At 39.4% G+C, this 15,490-nt stretch overlaps 1 protein-coding gene across 2 annotated transcripts; it reads right to left on the bottom strand.

The window, feature by feature from the left end:
* Nucleotides 1–1,169: 1,169 nt before the first annotated feature.
* Nucleotides 1,170–15,074, bottom strand: LOC119743442 (tRNA (uracil-5-)-methyltransferase homolog A-like). 2 transcript variants are annotated; one of them, XM_038219845.1, is made up of 6 exons: nucleotides 14,931–15,074; nucleotides 13,330–13,410; nucleotides 2,876–3,025; nucleotides 2,192–2,240; nucleotides 1,804–1,867; nucleotides 1,170–1,540 (listed from the first exon to the last, which is right to left on the bottom strand). In XM_038219845.1, exons 2-6 carry the CDS (start codon nucleotides 13,344–13,346, stop codon nucleotides 1,488–1,490), a joined length of 333 nt encoding a protein of 110 aa, XP_038075773.1. In that variant the 5' UTR covers nucleotides 13,347–13,410; nucleotides 14,931–15,074; the 3' UTR covers nucleotides 1,170–1,487. The 2 variants fall into 2 exon arrangements, with proteins under 2 accessions (XP_038075773.1, XP_038075772.1); XM_038219844.1 differs by having other exon boundaries at nucleotides 14,960–15,074.
* Between the last annotated feature and the right edge of the window lie 416 nt (nucleotides 15,075–15,490).

Below are 15,490 nucleotides of genomic sequence, written 5' to 3'. Positions count from 1 at the left end.
TGATTCCAAATGTATACCAATCTTTGTGCATACATGTTGCACAATGTGGATAACTTTTTTTGAAGACCAAATAAAGTGCAGTTTTTTTATTTGAAGTATCTTGAAACATCCTTTAGCAAGGAGAAATCCAGGGTATAGACTTTTTTGTTGCAGAGCACAGATCTAATATGAGACAATTGTAGGCTTTAGATGTACAGTATGGGATTTAGGTCTGGTGTATTAAAGGTGTCATCACAGCTACTAGCTGGAAAAAAATGTAGTTGATAGTTAAAGTCAGCAATTTGTACTCCACTTCTGTCAATAGAGCGTGCAAGTTGACCTCAAAAACCTAGGTGATTTTACTAGGTTTATCCAGTCAAGGGCAAAGAATGGGTTCTGAACAAGAAAAAAATCATTCCAATTTACAACACATTCAAAAAATATTGCAAGTTGATTACTATAGTAAATTTTAAAAAAATGTTGACCTCCACTTCCGTTCATTGGGTGAATTGGGTGAATTATTCAAAGACGGGAGTCTGTGGCTAGACTAGTCAGTGTTTGGTACCAAGATGTTCACATGAAAAGTGAATGTGAACTGGCGAGACTTGCATGCTCTATAATTGTACATAATCTGTGTAGCACCACTAGTCTGTTGTATTACATTATGAGCTCCATGTCTGTATGATGTTTAAATGCAAAGCAATATTCTAATATTTCTTTTAGATGGACTCAAGGGTACCTCGAATTTGGGTAATTGAAAAATCAATGCTGTAAAATATGAATGTCGTTGTAAAGTTAGCATCATACAAGATGTATCTTAATTTGCACAGTATCCGAGGAATTGCTGCTTTTTATATGTTCATTAAAGCTGCTACATGTATTTCCTTGTGTAATTTAACACTCTAAACACAAATAATACAGAAATGTACTATCACCAAATCGGTGTTTGAGCTCTTACATCTTTCTGATACCTAGTAATATTTGAAAAAACAAATTGCAGGGCAAACCATGTTTCTAAAAGTCACATACATTTTATAGGACAAACAAATTTGCGTGTAAAAGCAAGAGCAGTGTTAAAATAAATAAAAGTGTACACTAGCAACATTTAAACAAACAGTGATTTTCCTGAATTTTGTATTTAAACCTAATTCTTGCTTGTACAAATGTAATTGTTGAAAAATCCCTACTGAGTAAAAGAGCTTGCTGGTCAATGTTGAAAGTACAAACATATACCCGCAATATTCATGCCACAAAAGTAAGTCAACATATTGGTTAGCAAAGGGGATGACAAGGGTTTAAGTCTTTTGTGGCTTGTTTCTTTCTTTTCAATAATTAATTCCTGACAGACATAATAGAGAATGCACAATATGTACACCTGTCAATCTTTCTGTGTGTTGCATTCTGATTGGTTGGAGTTGATCAGCATTAGCTACTAATAGGCCACGCCCCTCGACAGCCGATCTAATCAAACATGAAAGCTGATCTACGTCTTTTACCAAAATGAAACTTCAGAGGAAATACTTACCTTTGTAAGCGCCAAGCCGGAAACCAACAGTGTTATCTGTCAATGAAAATAAGAAGACATGAAACTGAAACTTTTTGCACAATTTATCCAGGGCCAAGTTTCATGAAGACCTGACAAAAAAAATTAGGGGAATAACTGAGAAAAAATCCTGGAACTTTCTGTTCAGCTTTCATAACAGGTGCATTAAGTACATGTGTGCACACTTTATATCCAGGCGAGGGGGTACTTGTGAACGGAGCGCATACATACAAAAAAATGAAGAGATTGCATAAATAAAAATAAATGCCAGTTTCACTCACCGATGCCATCTACACTCTTGCCGATGGTAAACTCACACTTGTTGTCATAACTCTCTAATACTGGCTGTAAGTGTGCAAACAAACAATGAAAATGAAAGGAACAAATCAGACATCTCCAATGTCAGGAATATTTAACCCACAAAAGATTCACATGCTGTATAGTTTATCTAACAAGAAATCCAGGTTGAAATATAAATTTAGTACAAGTAAGGTGACTCTATCTATCTACCCGAGTTCAAAGATCACACCAGTCAAGCTAACCTAACACTATGTGCCAATGTGAACTATCATTGAGATTATAATTCATAAAATCATTCACAATACTACAAATAAATTTAAATAAATTCTATATTTTTATCAACAAATATTTGTCACCTAGCTTAGTCACCGATGGCTTAATTGGCTGCAACTCACATTCCATCCCACTGTGGTTCTTCCTGTCAATCAAATGAAGAGTGCGCTATTAAACATGAGGGTGTGGGTTCGAATCCCACTCCAACAGGCTTGTGAATTTCTTGTGGTAACCAAAGCTATATATGCACAAGATTCAAACTGGCCCACTAACCTTTGCAAGCTCTGTTATTGAGTAGTGAAGATGTCTGCACTAGTAAGCAGGAGGTCATGGGTTCATATATCCCACCCAAGCAAGCTTGCAGAATCTTTGCTCGTAAGCTCTCAGACAGCACTGAATATACAGTGCATTCAAATTCAAATTTACATTGGTGAAGGTCAAAACCAGGTATTCACATTCACAACTCCCCTATGTAAACAATTAATTAAACTCATTGATTGTGGCACCTGCTATATCAGATTGGGACCAGCCAGCCAACCCCAGCAAGCCTGATGGTCAAGTAGTTGAGACATCTGCACTAGGAAGCAGGAGATTGTTGGTGCGAGTCTCACTCGAGCTGCTTATGAATTGTGAAGTTTTGGTTGTGTGTTCATTTTTCTGCTTTTTGTTTGTAAACATTTTTTTACCAACTCCCCCCCCCCCCCCAGAAAACTGTGTCTGGAAACAGTTTTTTTGTCAAGGAACATCACAACCATCCCGTGTCTTTGGCGGGTAGCTCACCTTTGTTGCTTCAGCCAGGGAGACATCTCCCCAATGTTCCGTTGCAGCATCTTGGATAAATTCCTCAGAAACTCCCTGGTGTTGGTCTGTTTGGTGGACAGCTGGTCCTCATACGGCTGGTTCCACAGTGGAGTCACCATGTTGTTTAACCTGTAGATTGGGAAAAGATGTGAAAAGCACATTCAGTATTCCAGAGTCTTAACAAATTTTCGAAAAAGTGCATAGCTCAACTGCTCTAAGCCTTTTGCGATATGGCAGACACAATACAAGGGTGTTATTTGATTTGGGTATACTGGGGTAACTTATGCAAAAGACTAGACCTAAACCAAATAGCGCCCTCGTATTGTGTCCACCGTATCTCCAAAGGGTAATGGATTGTGTGTGGAACTTGTTATCTTTCTACATACATCCATTCTCCTAACTACAGTTCATAGTTCTGGTAGTGCATGAGCAAATTAAAGATTAAGCTTGAAACAATGAGGGTAATGTGTTCAACTTAGACAGTTTATCAGATAAAATAAGAATCATCTGAAACTGTGAATCGCACACACTCTACATAGACATGCAACCTTTAATGCTGTACCTTCTAGGAAAAAAACAAGGAAAACTGTCCACATAACAGTTTTACTCAACAAATGCCGGATGAAGTACTAAATTTACTTAAAGTTCCGTGCTATTTTCGAGTTTCATCCCGATAAACAGATTTCTTTACCAATCTGCTATTTTTCAAGCAATGCAAAAGTTATTCACTTTTGAATGAAACACCAAACACAAAAAAGCTCACGTTCAGTTATTGAATTATTACTTTACAATTCCAAATTATTGGCTGCCAAACATAATTTCTGTTCTTGCTGGATAGGCTGGTACCCCCCCCCCCCCCCCCCCCCCACAATCAGTATCAATAATGTACGGACGGGAGCCAATCTGTTGGCAAAGCTGGTCATCAGTTTGGGCCAAGAACAAAAAGAAAAGTTCATGGGTAATTTCTTAGTATAACATTTGATAGCAGAATTCAAAGTACACTTTCAATTTCAAGCAAGAGAGTGTAGGAATTCCATGGTTTCAAATCTTTGTCGATGCAGTGACTATTTGTATCTGTATTTTAAATGTCTTTCTTGATTATCCAAACACCAAATCTAAAGCTTGTGTCAAGTTTCTATATGTGAGATATAAATAAATATGTTGTAAGCAAAATGTAGTGAACGACCTGAAAGATTTTGTGTCATTTTTTGATCTGCATCTAATTTTATTCAGTTATAGATAATTCAAGCGTTACATTATGTCTGTGATCTTTTATGAGCTGTAAAACTCTGTAAAAAGTGCAGAGTGCCATTTCACTTTTTTTTAAGTAAGCTAGATATGAGCAAAACCTTAGTGACGGATTACACAATGTACATGTAAAAAAGTCTTGAAGAGAAAATAAAAAGTTATTCTGAAGCACATCTATGCCAAAGTCAACTGTGAAACTCTATTGTCTACTTTGGTTTAGTATGCATTCAAAACAAGGAACAAAGAACTAATCCTTACAAATCTTAGAGATAAAAAAACACTAAGGGGAAAAAATGCAGAAGCTTTTTGTTTCAACTACACATTGCTCCAGGTCTTATATTCGCTGTTAGTATAAAACTGGAGTGATCTTGAAATAGGACAGAACACTCTTTGCTGCATCTGAATAAAATGTTGGATATGGAGAACGATGAAGGTGAAAAGCACCTTGAGAACTTTATCAAGACTCACAAAAGAAATTAACAAATACAATGGTTAAGTGCTGAAATCATTGCACCAATCGGCCTCCTCTTAAACTTGGTCTTTCTCTTCACAGTCATTCAATGCGTATAATCATCAACATCTACTTGTCCAATCTGGCTGTGGCTGACTTGCTCTTCCTTATGACTCAATATATATTTGTATTGTGTTCATCCAAAGTGTACAAAGCATTCCAGAGTGTCAAATAAATCCTGGGACATACCGTTATTTCGTTTTAATACCGTTATGGATTTCCTCAAAAACAAAAACAGTAAACGAACCATTGACCGTTTTGTTGTTTTACAGTTTTATTAAACGACAAACAGTATTAAGATAAATACGGTTTCTCCGTTTTATAAGTTTAGTAAAATTCATTATAGCATAACAATTGATTATTTTTGTTTTACAGTTTTACACAAATAACTTAGAAAAACAGCAAAACGGTCAGTATTGAATACACAGTTTTTTTATTTTAGTGTCATAGTTAACAGTCCGTGGTGCATTTTGTGGCGGTGGGCAAGGGGTTGGAGGGGGACCCTGCTTTACACGAGTGTTGGCTCGGCATAATTAATGCGTGGTGTGATTCCTGGCGCGGACCCTGACCCCCTTCTCATGCCATTCAGTTGGTGGGGCTTAAAGAGTTGCAAGCAAAAATGGCGCTGGAAAACTGCAAGGGAGGTCATTACTTTTCACAATGGATACAGGATGGTAAGACGTTTGATGAAGTTGCAGATATTTTGAAGGAAATTGGAGTTTAAGTCGACGCGGCTCTTCAAAAGGTAATTCGCAAATTCTGTCGTGAGAACGAAAATGTAAGGAGGGCCCAGGCAATGACTCGATCCCAAGGACGTATTAACATTTCTAGGTGCATTGCTTAATTGCCTAACCTAAATCAAAAATTGGTCGGCAAGACTATTGACCGTTTTGTCATAGTCATGATTTTGTAAAACAACACTCTAAAAATAAAGCAACTAACCGTTTAATGCTTTCTACAATTAAAAACAACAACAAAAAGTATTTTTTGTGTGTGACTTAATACCGTTTGACCATTTTACAAAACTGTAAAACGACAAAACGGTCAATAGTTCGTTCACGGTTTTTGTTTTTGAGGAAATCCAAAACGGTAAAACAAAATAAGGTATGTCCTGGGATTCAAATACATGTTTGTTGCTGTTTCTAGTTATTTTGTAGTGATCATAGCAGCTGAGAGATTCTTTGCAGTGCGCAATCCTCTGACATTCAAGGAAAAAGCCTCTAAATCTCGAGCAGCAAAGATATCAGCAGGACTCTGGGTGCCAACAATTGTTGTTGGTGTGATTCCGATTCCGTCTTTAAAAACATCATTTTTTGGATTAATTTTGTTACCAACACCACCTGTTTAGTAGCCACTCTTGCTTTGTACATCTTGGTAGTAGTTAAAGTGTGCAAGCAATCAGCACAGTTGCCAAATTGTCCCAAGTGAGCAGGCAAGCTCCTCTGTACGGTTATCATCAATACTGCCATTTTTTTTTCATTCTGAACTCACTGAACGTTTCAGCTGCAATTATTTATACTCTGGGAACAACTTATACTTTGCCTGCCCAAGCTATTGAATATCTAGAACTTGCAGAAAATCTTCAGACTTATCAATAGCTCAATTAATTCCCTCGTCTACAGTGCTGACTAACACTGACTATTGTGCAGCTGTAGTCAAGGCTTTCTCATTCCTCCAACTGTGCTGTCGTTGCTTCCCAAGACGGAATCCCAGCCGACCATTGCAGCCAGGGAAGCAGATTGAGCTTCATGTGATTCCACATGCAGGCAGAAAATTACCAAGAGCGCAATGCTGCCAGGCTAAGCAACAGCAAGCCACCAAGCCAAGGGCATGCACAACACACAGCGAGTCAGCAGTCACTGGACAGCTGTCAAGAACAATGTTCCTTTTTCTCAGTGCTTGCACACGTGGTACACAACGCATTGATATTCGTGTATGAGGCAACTTTCTCTCAGGAGGTGAAGCCCCTGTCACACGGTCTGCGATCTTATGTGCGCTCTTACTGCGTCCTTGAAAAATAGCTGGAGCGCAAAAACAACTAGGGCAATTCCACGGTAACGGAAGGACGTTTTCACTCATTAAACAAAATTTCAAATGTGTGTGTTACAGACACTGTTCATAGTTACAGCAAACAAATGTCACAATTGTATTGCTATAATGCTACTTTCATTTTCCACACTTTTGGGGGGCATGAATGCCTCCCGTTTATGAATTATGAATATTAATGAGGTCGGTAACGGAAGGACGGTAAAACGGACAAGGGTTTTCCAACTTACTCGCGTTTTGCGTAAACTCTGTGAATTTTATGGGGCAATTATATTTTAAAGGTAGGAAATGGAATCCCTGAAGCTTTATCTATACTATACCGCCTTTCATTTGACTTTAAGTGTTTCGGTAATATAATTACAACGTTTTAAGCAGATTATAATTTGGTAACGGAAGGACGGTAACGGAAGGACAAAAGGTTTACTCAATTATAGCATGAACAAAATGTGAATTTACACTAATTATACAAGTGAAACAAATTGCTGAAATGTGTAACTGAATGTGAAATCAACAATATGCAGACCTGGCATAAATAATTATACCCAAGAAACTATTGAGATAAAGATAGAAGCCTGCTAATTAATGATAACAAAAGAAAAACGAAAACAACCCAAAACACATAATTCACGAACACAGGACTACTACAGAAATAGACTTCAAACCCATCACCTCAATCCTTAAAAGTTTAAATACACAGTATTTGAACTCTTGAGTATATTGGTTACATGTTCACCAACAACTTTTAATAATAATACCGGTAGGTTCAAAGGTTTACCTAAAGGGTGGGGGGGGGGGGGGGGGGGGGGGGCGACCAGCCTACATGTACATTTAAGGTAAAAACATCTACCGGTAGAACTGATGGCTTCAGTTAGGTGTTGCTTTTAATTGAACTCTAAAATCAATGTTTGAAATCAAATTACAATGATTTAGAGTAGTAACAATTAATTTATAAACATCCAAACTGAAATTGTTAACTTGGGAATAATTTGTCAAAGATTGCACCTCACATGTCTTACACATGTAAATTGAATGAAAGTGCCCCAAAGTACCGGTACTTTCTGCCATCTCATTTTTGACTTAATTTGCTTCTGGAATGGCTTCACAGAATTCGTATCTTTCTCTGTTGTCCATGAATGCTGATGGCAGCAACTTTATGATTTGATTTTCTGCAACAACTCCATACATGTACAAGTACTGGTACATCGGCATATATGTACATGTACATTGTACATGTTGTACATGCCTGTGCCTTCCTTTGTAATAAACACCTTGCCCTGCTTATCCCGCTTTTGTGAAGGTGGGTCACATGAATGTCCTTTCAATGCTCATTACACATGCATGTATTTGCAGTGATTTTCATTTTTCAAACATGAGCGCAAATGTTGTAACATTTGATAAAAATACGATTTGTCCTTCCGTTACCGTCCTTCCGTTACCAATTTGGTAACGGAAGGACATGATTTAATTAATTGTAATTAAAACACGAGAAGTACAGCAGTGTCAGTTATAATGTCATATTGAAGGCCTACCTAAACTTGCTTTGCACAATAACTTTCAATGCATTCATACTGCAAGTTTTAAAAATAAATAAAAAATATGTATTTTTTCGGTAACGGAAGGACATTTTCGAAGGCTGAAATATTAGAAGTCACTGAAGCGAAACAAGTTACGCAAAATGTTAAAAACAAGTTTTAGTCAGTTTTTCAAGACCAATACTTTCTTATGACAGAAACTGATGGCATTAGTAAATATTTTTGTGTGTCTATTGGTAGAATACTTTCATATCACTATTAATCACATTTTTAGGATTAAAACAGGATTATTACATAATCCTATTTTTTGGTACCGAAATGTATAAAAAATAAAATTCCGACTTCAAGTCTTGAAAATATAGACTTTTAGCTTTCATTTGATGCCAAATTTGTTTAAGTCACTTGTATTTGAATTTTTTGGTGTCATGTCCACTTTGGTGTGGAATTGCCCACTACTAGATCGCAGCGACAACTACATAGGTTGCCAGATGGGTGCCAGATGGGCTCCGGAGGGTCTTAATGGTCTCCGATGAGCGCCAAGGTCTTTGAACATGCCCAAAACAATCGCAACACCTCTGTGCTCTGGCCAGGGCACCGCAATGACGCAACTCGGGCGCTGTGCGAGCGTGAATCGTGCGACATTGAAGTGGCATTGAGGCAGCCTAGGCGCAAGACAGTCGATGTAGTCTCCATGAGAAAGGAACTCGAGTGCGATGAACTTGTAGAATAATTTTGAAACTGGACTGTGTATTGACCGTTTTGTCGTGGTATTTATACAGCGCAAGTGACGTCACATGAGCGTATTTTGGTCGAATAGAGAGCGCGAAGCGAGCAACTAGGATGTATCAACAGCGAGCAGAGCGTAGTGTGAGCACAGTGACAGCGCAGCGGCAGTGACTAGATCGAGTAATTGAGCTTGACAGGGGCGCATAGAGAGCGAGTTGAGTGCATCGTAAGCATGGGAAGAGCACAGTATGAGCGTAGCTTGAGCTTATTTGATACAGAAAGTTGTCATTTTCTTGCGTCCTCGCTGCGATTGTTAAATTTCTGAAATATTTTTGGTCGCCGTAAGGTCTCCTATGAGATCGCATATAATGTGACAGGCCCTTAACTAGCCTTGGTCAAGGTGCTAGTTGTTATTCATCCGGCCATAGCGCAGTAAAAGATATCTTTGCTAGCGCTATGCAAGCAGTCATACAGTATGTCTATGCATGCAGTGCATTAAAAATACAGCGCGAACAGCGACCTCACGCGGCCACTATTTTTTATGCAAATCAGTTGGACCTGATCTAGTGCCTTGGTTCAATCGTCCATGTGAAGTTTTGGGGGTGGTGCTCATTATGTTAATAGCCTTAGCTGACCTTAAATGTCGTTTTCTTATTGGTCGATCGTTGCGTGGAAACTTGCATAGTGAAACGTGGCACCGTACACAATCCATACACGTACACAGTGTGTGTCTCTGCACACGGCACCAATGCACAAAAACTGTGGTTCCTGTCATGTCCGCAAAAGGCGGAATAGCTGCAAATAATTTGATGACGTTCGGATTTACCAAGGTGTGATTGGACACTCCACATATTAGCCCCGCCTACATTATCTGTATTCGCATACGAGGTCGTGCGCTGGAAATCTAGTGCAAAGTAAAGAAAAACATAAGCTTTTGCCGACAATTGAACCAAGGCTCTCGATCGTCCCCAACTGATTTGCATAAAAAAATAGTGGCCGCATGAGGTCGCTGTTCGCGCTGTATTTTTGCATGTGCATATCGCGTGAGGATATATGCCGACGATTGACTGCATACGGGACGAATAACGACGAGAGCATTGACCAAGGCTACGCCTTAACACACTGAGTAAACAGTGTATATACGTCGGAGAAGGGCGAAACCTAATTTGATTTTCATCTGCAAAAATTCCATCTTGTGATCGGCGCATATTACTGTAAAACACCTTACTGGTAACAAGAAACATTCACAGCATATTATCAAGAATAGAAACGTATTTTACTTTAAAGTAGGGAATTGTCAATACTTCCTGTGTCATCAGTAATGTGCAGGCCCAGAACAGATTGCAACCAACTGTCAGTGTCACATTCCCTGGTTTGCCCCTCCCCAAGAAATACATGTATGACCCTCAGAAGTCTGGTACACCCGTCACACAAAATAAATTGTCACACAAAATAAGTTGTCAATTCACTCGACAGTTTATTTTGTGTGACGGTGTACCAGACTACTGAGGGTTATATTTCTTGGGGAGGAGCAAACCAGGGAATGTGACAAATGGGGGCTCGTCCGGGAAATGTGTGTGGTTATACAGGATAGATGTTCAAGGTGGTTTATGGAAGCCCTTGCTGGGCAGCGTGCATTGAGAAGCCCAAATTGCGATGCCTATTGACAGATTGTCATGTCATGTTGGCTATTATGTAACGCGCACTAAGTCACATGGAATCAAGCTGTTGTTGCGTAAGTTAGGTATTTCTGGAATCTCCCCTCACAAACGCACTTGCGCTAGGATTAGTTTTATAGTGCTTGTATTGTTCTTGTTCATAGGGCTATCTAGCTCAATCTACGAGTCTGGAAGTAACAGAACGAACCGACGAAGAAACAGGGCAAGAAATAACAAGAAGTTGCTGGGTGCATAACCAAAAAGTCATCGCTATCAGGCCTCGATCTTTACCGCAGCCACCGCGGCCAATGGCCGCATGCCCTTCCAACTTGGCCGCAATGCCCCTTCAAAAAATACACATGTCGCGGCCAACTTGGCCAGCTTGCCCTTTTGTCATGTTTGTATTTTACCTCTGCATGTCCCGTCATGACAATCATACATCACGGATATTGTGTAGAGGATCTGTGCATACAATTACCATTCAACAAACGTCTAGTCGCGACGAAAATAATACACGTCTTTTTATGATTATCGTTGTTGTGTTTGTACGTCCGTACACACGCGGGTCATCTCATACACCATACCCTGGCACACAGCCCTTTCCGATCTCCCGGCTACGGCCCAACATACGACGCGGTGCTACTGTACGATGTACATTATGCATATATGCCAACACAACAACCGCTAACCGGAGCGTAATTATCATAATACACTATTTAACTACCAGGAAAACCTTGGCGTTGATTGGTCAATATTGCAACGTTAATATCACCTGTATTTTCACGTGACTGACATATTGTGCGGGCAAGTTGTCAAGTTGATGAGTGCAGTGAAATCTGTTTAATGACGTGTTTGTTTTCAATCAACTTTTTAGAACATTTTTATGTCTTTCAGCACCATGAAAGGTACAGAAAATAGCCCCCAAATTTTAACACAAATGGTGTAAGGCCGACACGATACTTAAAAAATGGTGGACAAGTGACTGTCGTCATGTTTACCGCGTGCCACGCTACATGACCGGCCGGGGCTGCGATGTCAAATACGGCATGGCAACACGCATCACACGGTGAGAGGCTCAAACCACGTGTAGCGAACTGTCAAAATGGAAGAGTGAAGGCTCTCTTTATCGCGCGGTTTTTGCTGAGGCGGATGTTGTACGTGACCTTAGAAACTAAGATAAACTGCTTCGAGTTGAACTTGCTATACTTAAAACGATGTCTGGACGCTCGGTAGTTTTATTTTTTACGACGGCCGGACCTCCCGTGGCGAGCAACCGTTTTAACTTTTACCGTTTTAGCTAACACGGTGCCTGAACATGGCCAAATGAATGTTTCACCTGCAGTAAAGGTTTATTTATTTCAAACATGAGGAAGTCTAGTCTTTAGTTAATGTTTAAGTAGACTTGCATTGAATAGTTTTTAAAGCAGTTTGTTTATGAGTAAGGTATATGATCAATATCCTTATTCATGCAAATTGTTTGATTGGGTTTACCACCCACAGGGAGACCCTCTGGTCATTTTTTTAAAAACTTTAATTATTAAAGATGTATTAAAAATCGAGCATTGCAGCCACATTTATTTGTTCGTATAGCCCGTCTATGTATATTTTTGAAAAATACAGTTTTGTAATTAAAAATACAACTTTTGGAGATTCAGAATACAGTTTTTCGACCCTAAAGGTTGACAGGTCTGTGCTTATTGAGCCGCATTTGGAGCCGTCTCAACCTCGTCTCAATGGATATCGCGCAAGGCAATGTTTGGACAAAATGCAACTGCGAGTTCGAAACCCATGAGGAGGAGGTTGAGGCGGCTCCGAATGTGGCTCGATATTAGTCTGGTTCCCAGACCAAAAGCTTTCTGACTATTCCTGATGAATCTTAGGTCCGGTAGCCTCCGGTAATACATTGTACTACAATTTACGTCACGTGACTAAAACGGGAGGAATTCCTCCTTTTTCCGAATATTTCTGAAGTTTTGTCGACAATCGGATAGTGCCCGAGTATTTCCAAGTATATAATATAATTTAATTAACTGCTAACTGCTTATTAATTTTATTTTAAATGAGTTGATAATTCATATTCATTGCTTTCATTTAGAGAAAGCTTGAAATTCAACGACGATTTTGTGCATCAAATATACTAGGATTGTATGGGCGAACTTTTTGCTGCGTCATGTACAATTTTGAATTGACCGTTATCGAGATTCTCCAAAACTCAGTCTTCATTCGGCTCCGCCTGCTAACAGTGCTATTTGGGTGCCTAAATTTGAAGATTCCAGATCAACATTAGTCAATGTTATCTTACAGAAACATCAACTGTATTATTTTAACTGTATGATATTACGAAGAAAGCGTTTTCTTTAAAAATGTGTACATGTACATACATGTACGTTACGCACATACATCGTATGTCAGTCAGCCTGCAGAGCACGTGTTGCCGAGGTCAAATCCTGTCCACATCACAGTGACCGTTTTAGCCGATTTTCGGCTAACTTTGACAGATTTTATGTTCATGCACGCACATAGTCAGGGACGTATAATAAAAAATCATAATGCCGAAACAGCCCTATGTTTGTCCACAAACATATGTCTAGTTTTAAAGTAAACTTCTTACAGGAAAGAACTTTGCATCCTTTTCAAACAAAATTAATTTGGAAAATAGAAACCAAGTCACATCTTAAATTGATTGGACAGATACTTTCATTTGTCTCTTACCAATTCATTGATGGCATCGGCTGCTTGCAGGAACTCACTATTCTGGACGAAGCTCTGAAAGTCTGTCAGTAAACTGTTAACCTGTCAAACAAAATGGACAGACAAATCATTAGTTGTCAGGAAAGCGTGGTTTCTTGACATGAAGAGGGTGAATGAAATTAAGATGAACAAACTGACTTGTTAATAATGATTTTTTACGTCTGACCGTAATTTCATCCTCTAAATTGAGTCTACACCATGGAATCACAAGATAAAAAGGTGGTGCTTATAACGGCGATTGTGTTGTGGTTTAGGTCAAGTAAGGCCCGTTCTGGACACAGTGCTATTGCCGTGCTGAACTCAAGTAATTTGACTTCTTTAAATACGGCCCGGCTATAACACGGCGTTAAGCACCATTTGGTTCGGCAAATTGACTTTGGCACGTCACTATCCTTTTGGCTCAATAGGGCTGCTGCGATGTTGTCGTTCCATGTGGCAGCTGCACGGTACTGTTCTAAACGCCAAGCCATTGCCATGCAGACCTCAATTGACCTGTAAGTTGGGGCAAACATTTTAGGAATGCACACGCTCACAATACCCTCTCTCCTGTCCGCTCATATTGGGTGAAATTGGCACAAACAATTTAAATGTTCTTTGAAGTGCTTTAACCTGGCCAGTTACTCTAGGTTCATTCAGGTTCAACTATTAGGTTTGGCATTTAGAGTTACTGCCGTGCTGTAGACGAGCTAGTGCTGCAATCATTTTAATAAAGTTCGATGCCGAAGTAGAACGGCGTCTAGAACGGGCCTTAGAGTCGAGTATTTTGGTCATTTCCAAATGACTTCTGCAACCTAAGGCCAAAAGAAAGGCTCCGGTTTCTGGTATGGAGCTTGCCCCAAAAGTGGTGCAGCGACACAATTTTTTCCCTCCCAACTTTTTTTTTCTTAAAATGTCGGCTGATGTTGCAGATGATGCTGTGATCACCCTTAAACTCTCAAATATGTCTTTCAGAATGGAGCTTGAGGTGACCTATGTAAGGCCACAAGGCTTGAGAATTCTGCAACCACTTACAATCTCGACCGACACGAACTTTCTTTGAGAAATTTGGACAGTCAAACAAAAAACAGAGAAAATGGTAACGTCAGACCATACAGCGGCATTGGCATTGAGCTGGCAGGCTGGTCATTAATCTTGTCCCTTACTCATTGCGCTAATTAAAAAGCGTTTACAGGTCTGATATACATGGCCTTCGCTCCCTCTGTCTGGCTTCCAGATGCACAATTACAAACTTACAACACCGTCTGCAAATGGTGCCTAACTAAATTTAGAGCAAAATAAATGATTTTTTTTTACAGATTTGAAAAGAGCACAATCTGCTGTGAAAAACCGCATGCTGGTAGCATATTTAGTTCAAAAATTATGGAAGTCGGAACACCAAGAGAGGTGATGAAGTGATGTGATGATGTGGCCCTATTTTGGCCTGTATCTCCAAATGAAAGTTCCTGACAAACGACTCATTTAGCTTGATCGCATCAAATATGGTCTCAACCCTCACAGGTAACCATTTGTACACCTGGAGAGAGACAACTGCGGTAAAGTGTCTTGCCCAAGAACACAATCACCTGTCTTGCCATACGGGGTTGATCATTACTTTGCATAGTGACTGTAGCACCTCAATGATAGCGTTAGTTTTCTCCAACTGTCTGGTGAGGTCATGAAGATCACTGGTGGAGCTGTTGAGCTGGGAACTGATGTCTCCCTGAATTCATACCAACAAACAAAGAAAGATACCAAATTGACTTCTTTTGACAATAAAAAGTAACATCTTAACCAGCTCGTGTCGGATGACGTGATAACACCCACTGGTTGTTTTATACACAGGCAGGGCTGATAGATTAAGATGTCAAAATTGCCACAACTTGCCTTCGGGTGACGTCTAAACACATTAATCCCTTTTGCTTTTTGTACACACACACAAAGTCTGTGAAATGTCCTTTTTTTTTTTTACCAAACTGAGGACTTTCCAATGGTTTCTTTTGGTAAAAATGTTTTCTTAATTTAGCTCTCTTAATTTGTATTTGTCAAATTTTGTGCATTCCTTCAACTTCTGTCAGCAAATAAAGAGACCAATTTCACATGAAGGAACCATTAAAAAGTCCTAGTTTTTGTGGAAAAAATGGAT

Source organism: Patiria miniata, unplaced genomic scaffold (assembly GCF_015706575.1).
Source record: "Patiria miniata isolate m_02_andy unplaced genomic scaffold, ASM1570657v1 HiC_scaffold_6, whole genome shotgun sequence".
Lineage (NCBI taxonomy): Eukaryota > Metazoa > Echinodermata > Asteroidea > Valvatida > Asterinidae > Patiria > Patiria miniata.
This window is presented reverse-complemented; position numbering and strand designations above follow the sequence as displayed.

Coding starts and splice junctions, on each gene's coding strand:
- LOC119743442 (XM_038219845.1), bottom strand. Junction 2,241..2,875: donor CCCTGGCTGAAGCAACAAAG/GTGAGCTACCCG, acceptor TTTGATTGACAG/GAAGAACCACAGTGGGATGG. Junction 1,868..2,191: donor TGCAGCCAATTAAGCCATCG/GTGACTAAGCTA, acceptor GCACACTTACAG/CCAGTATTAGAGAGTTATGA.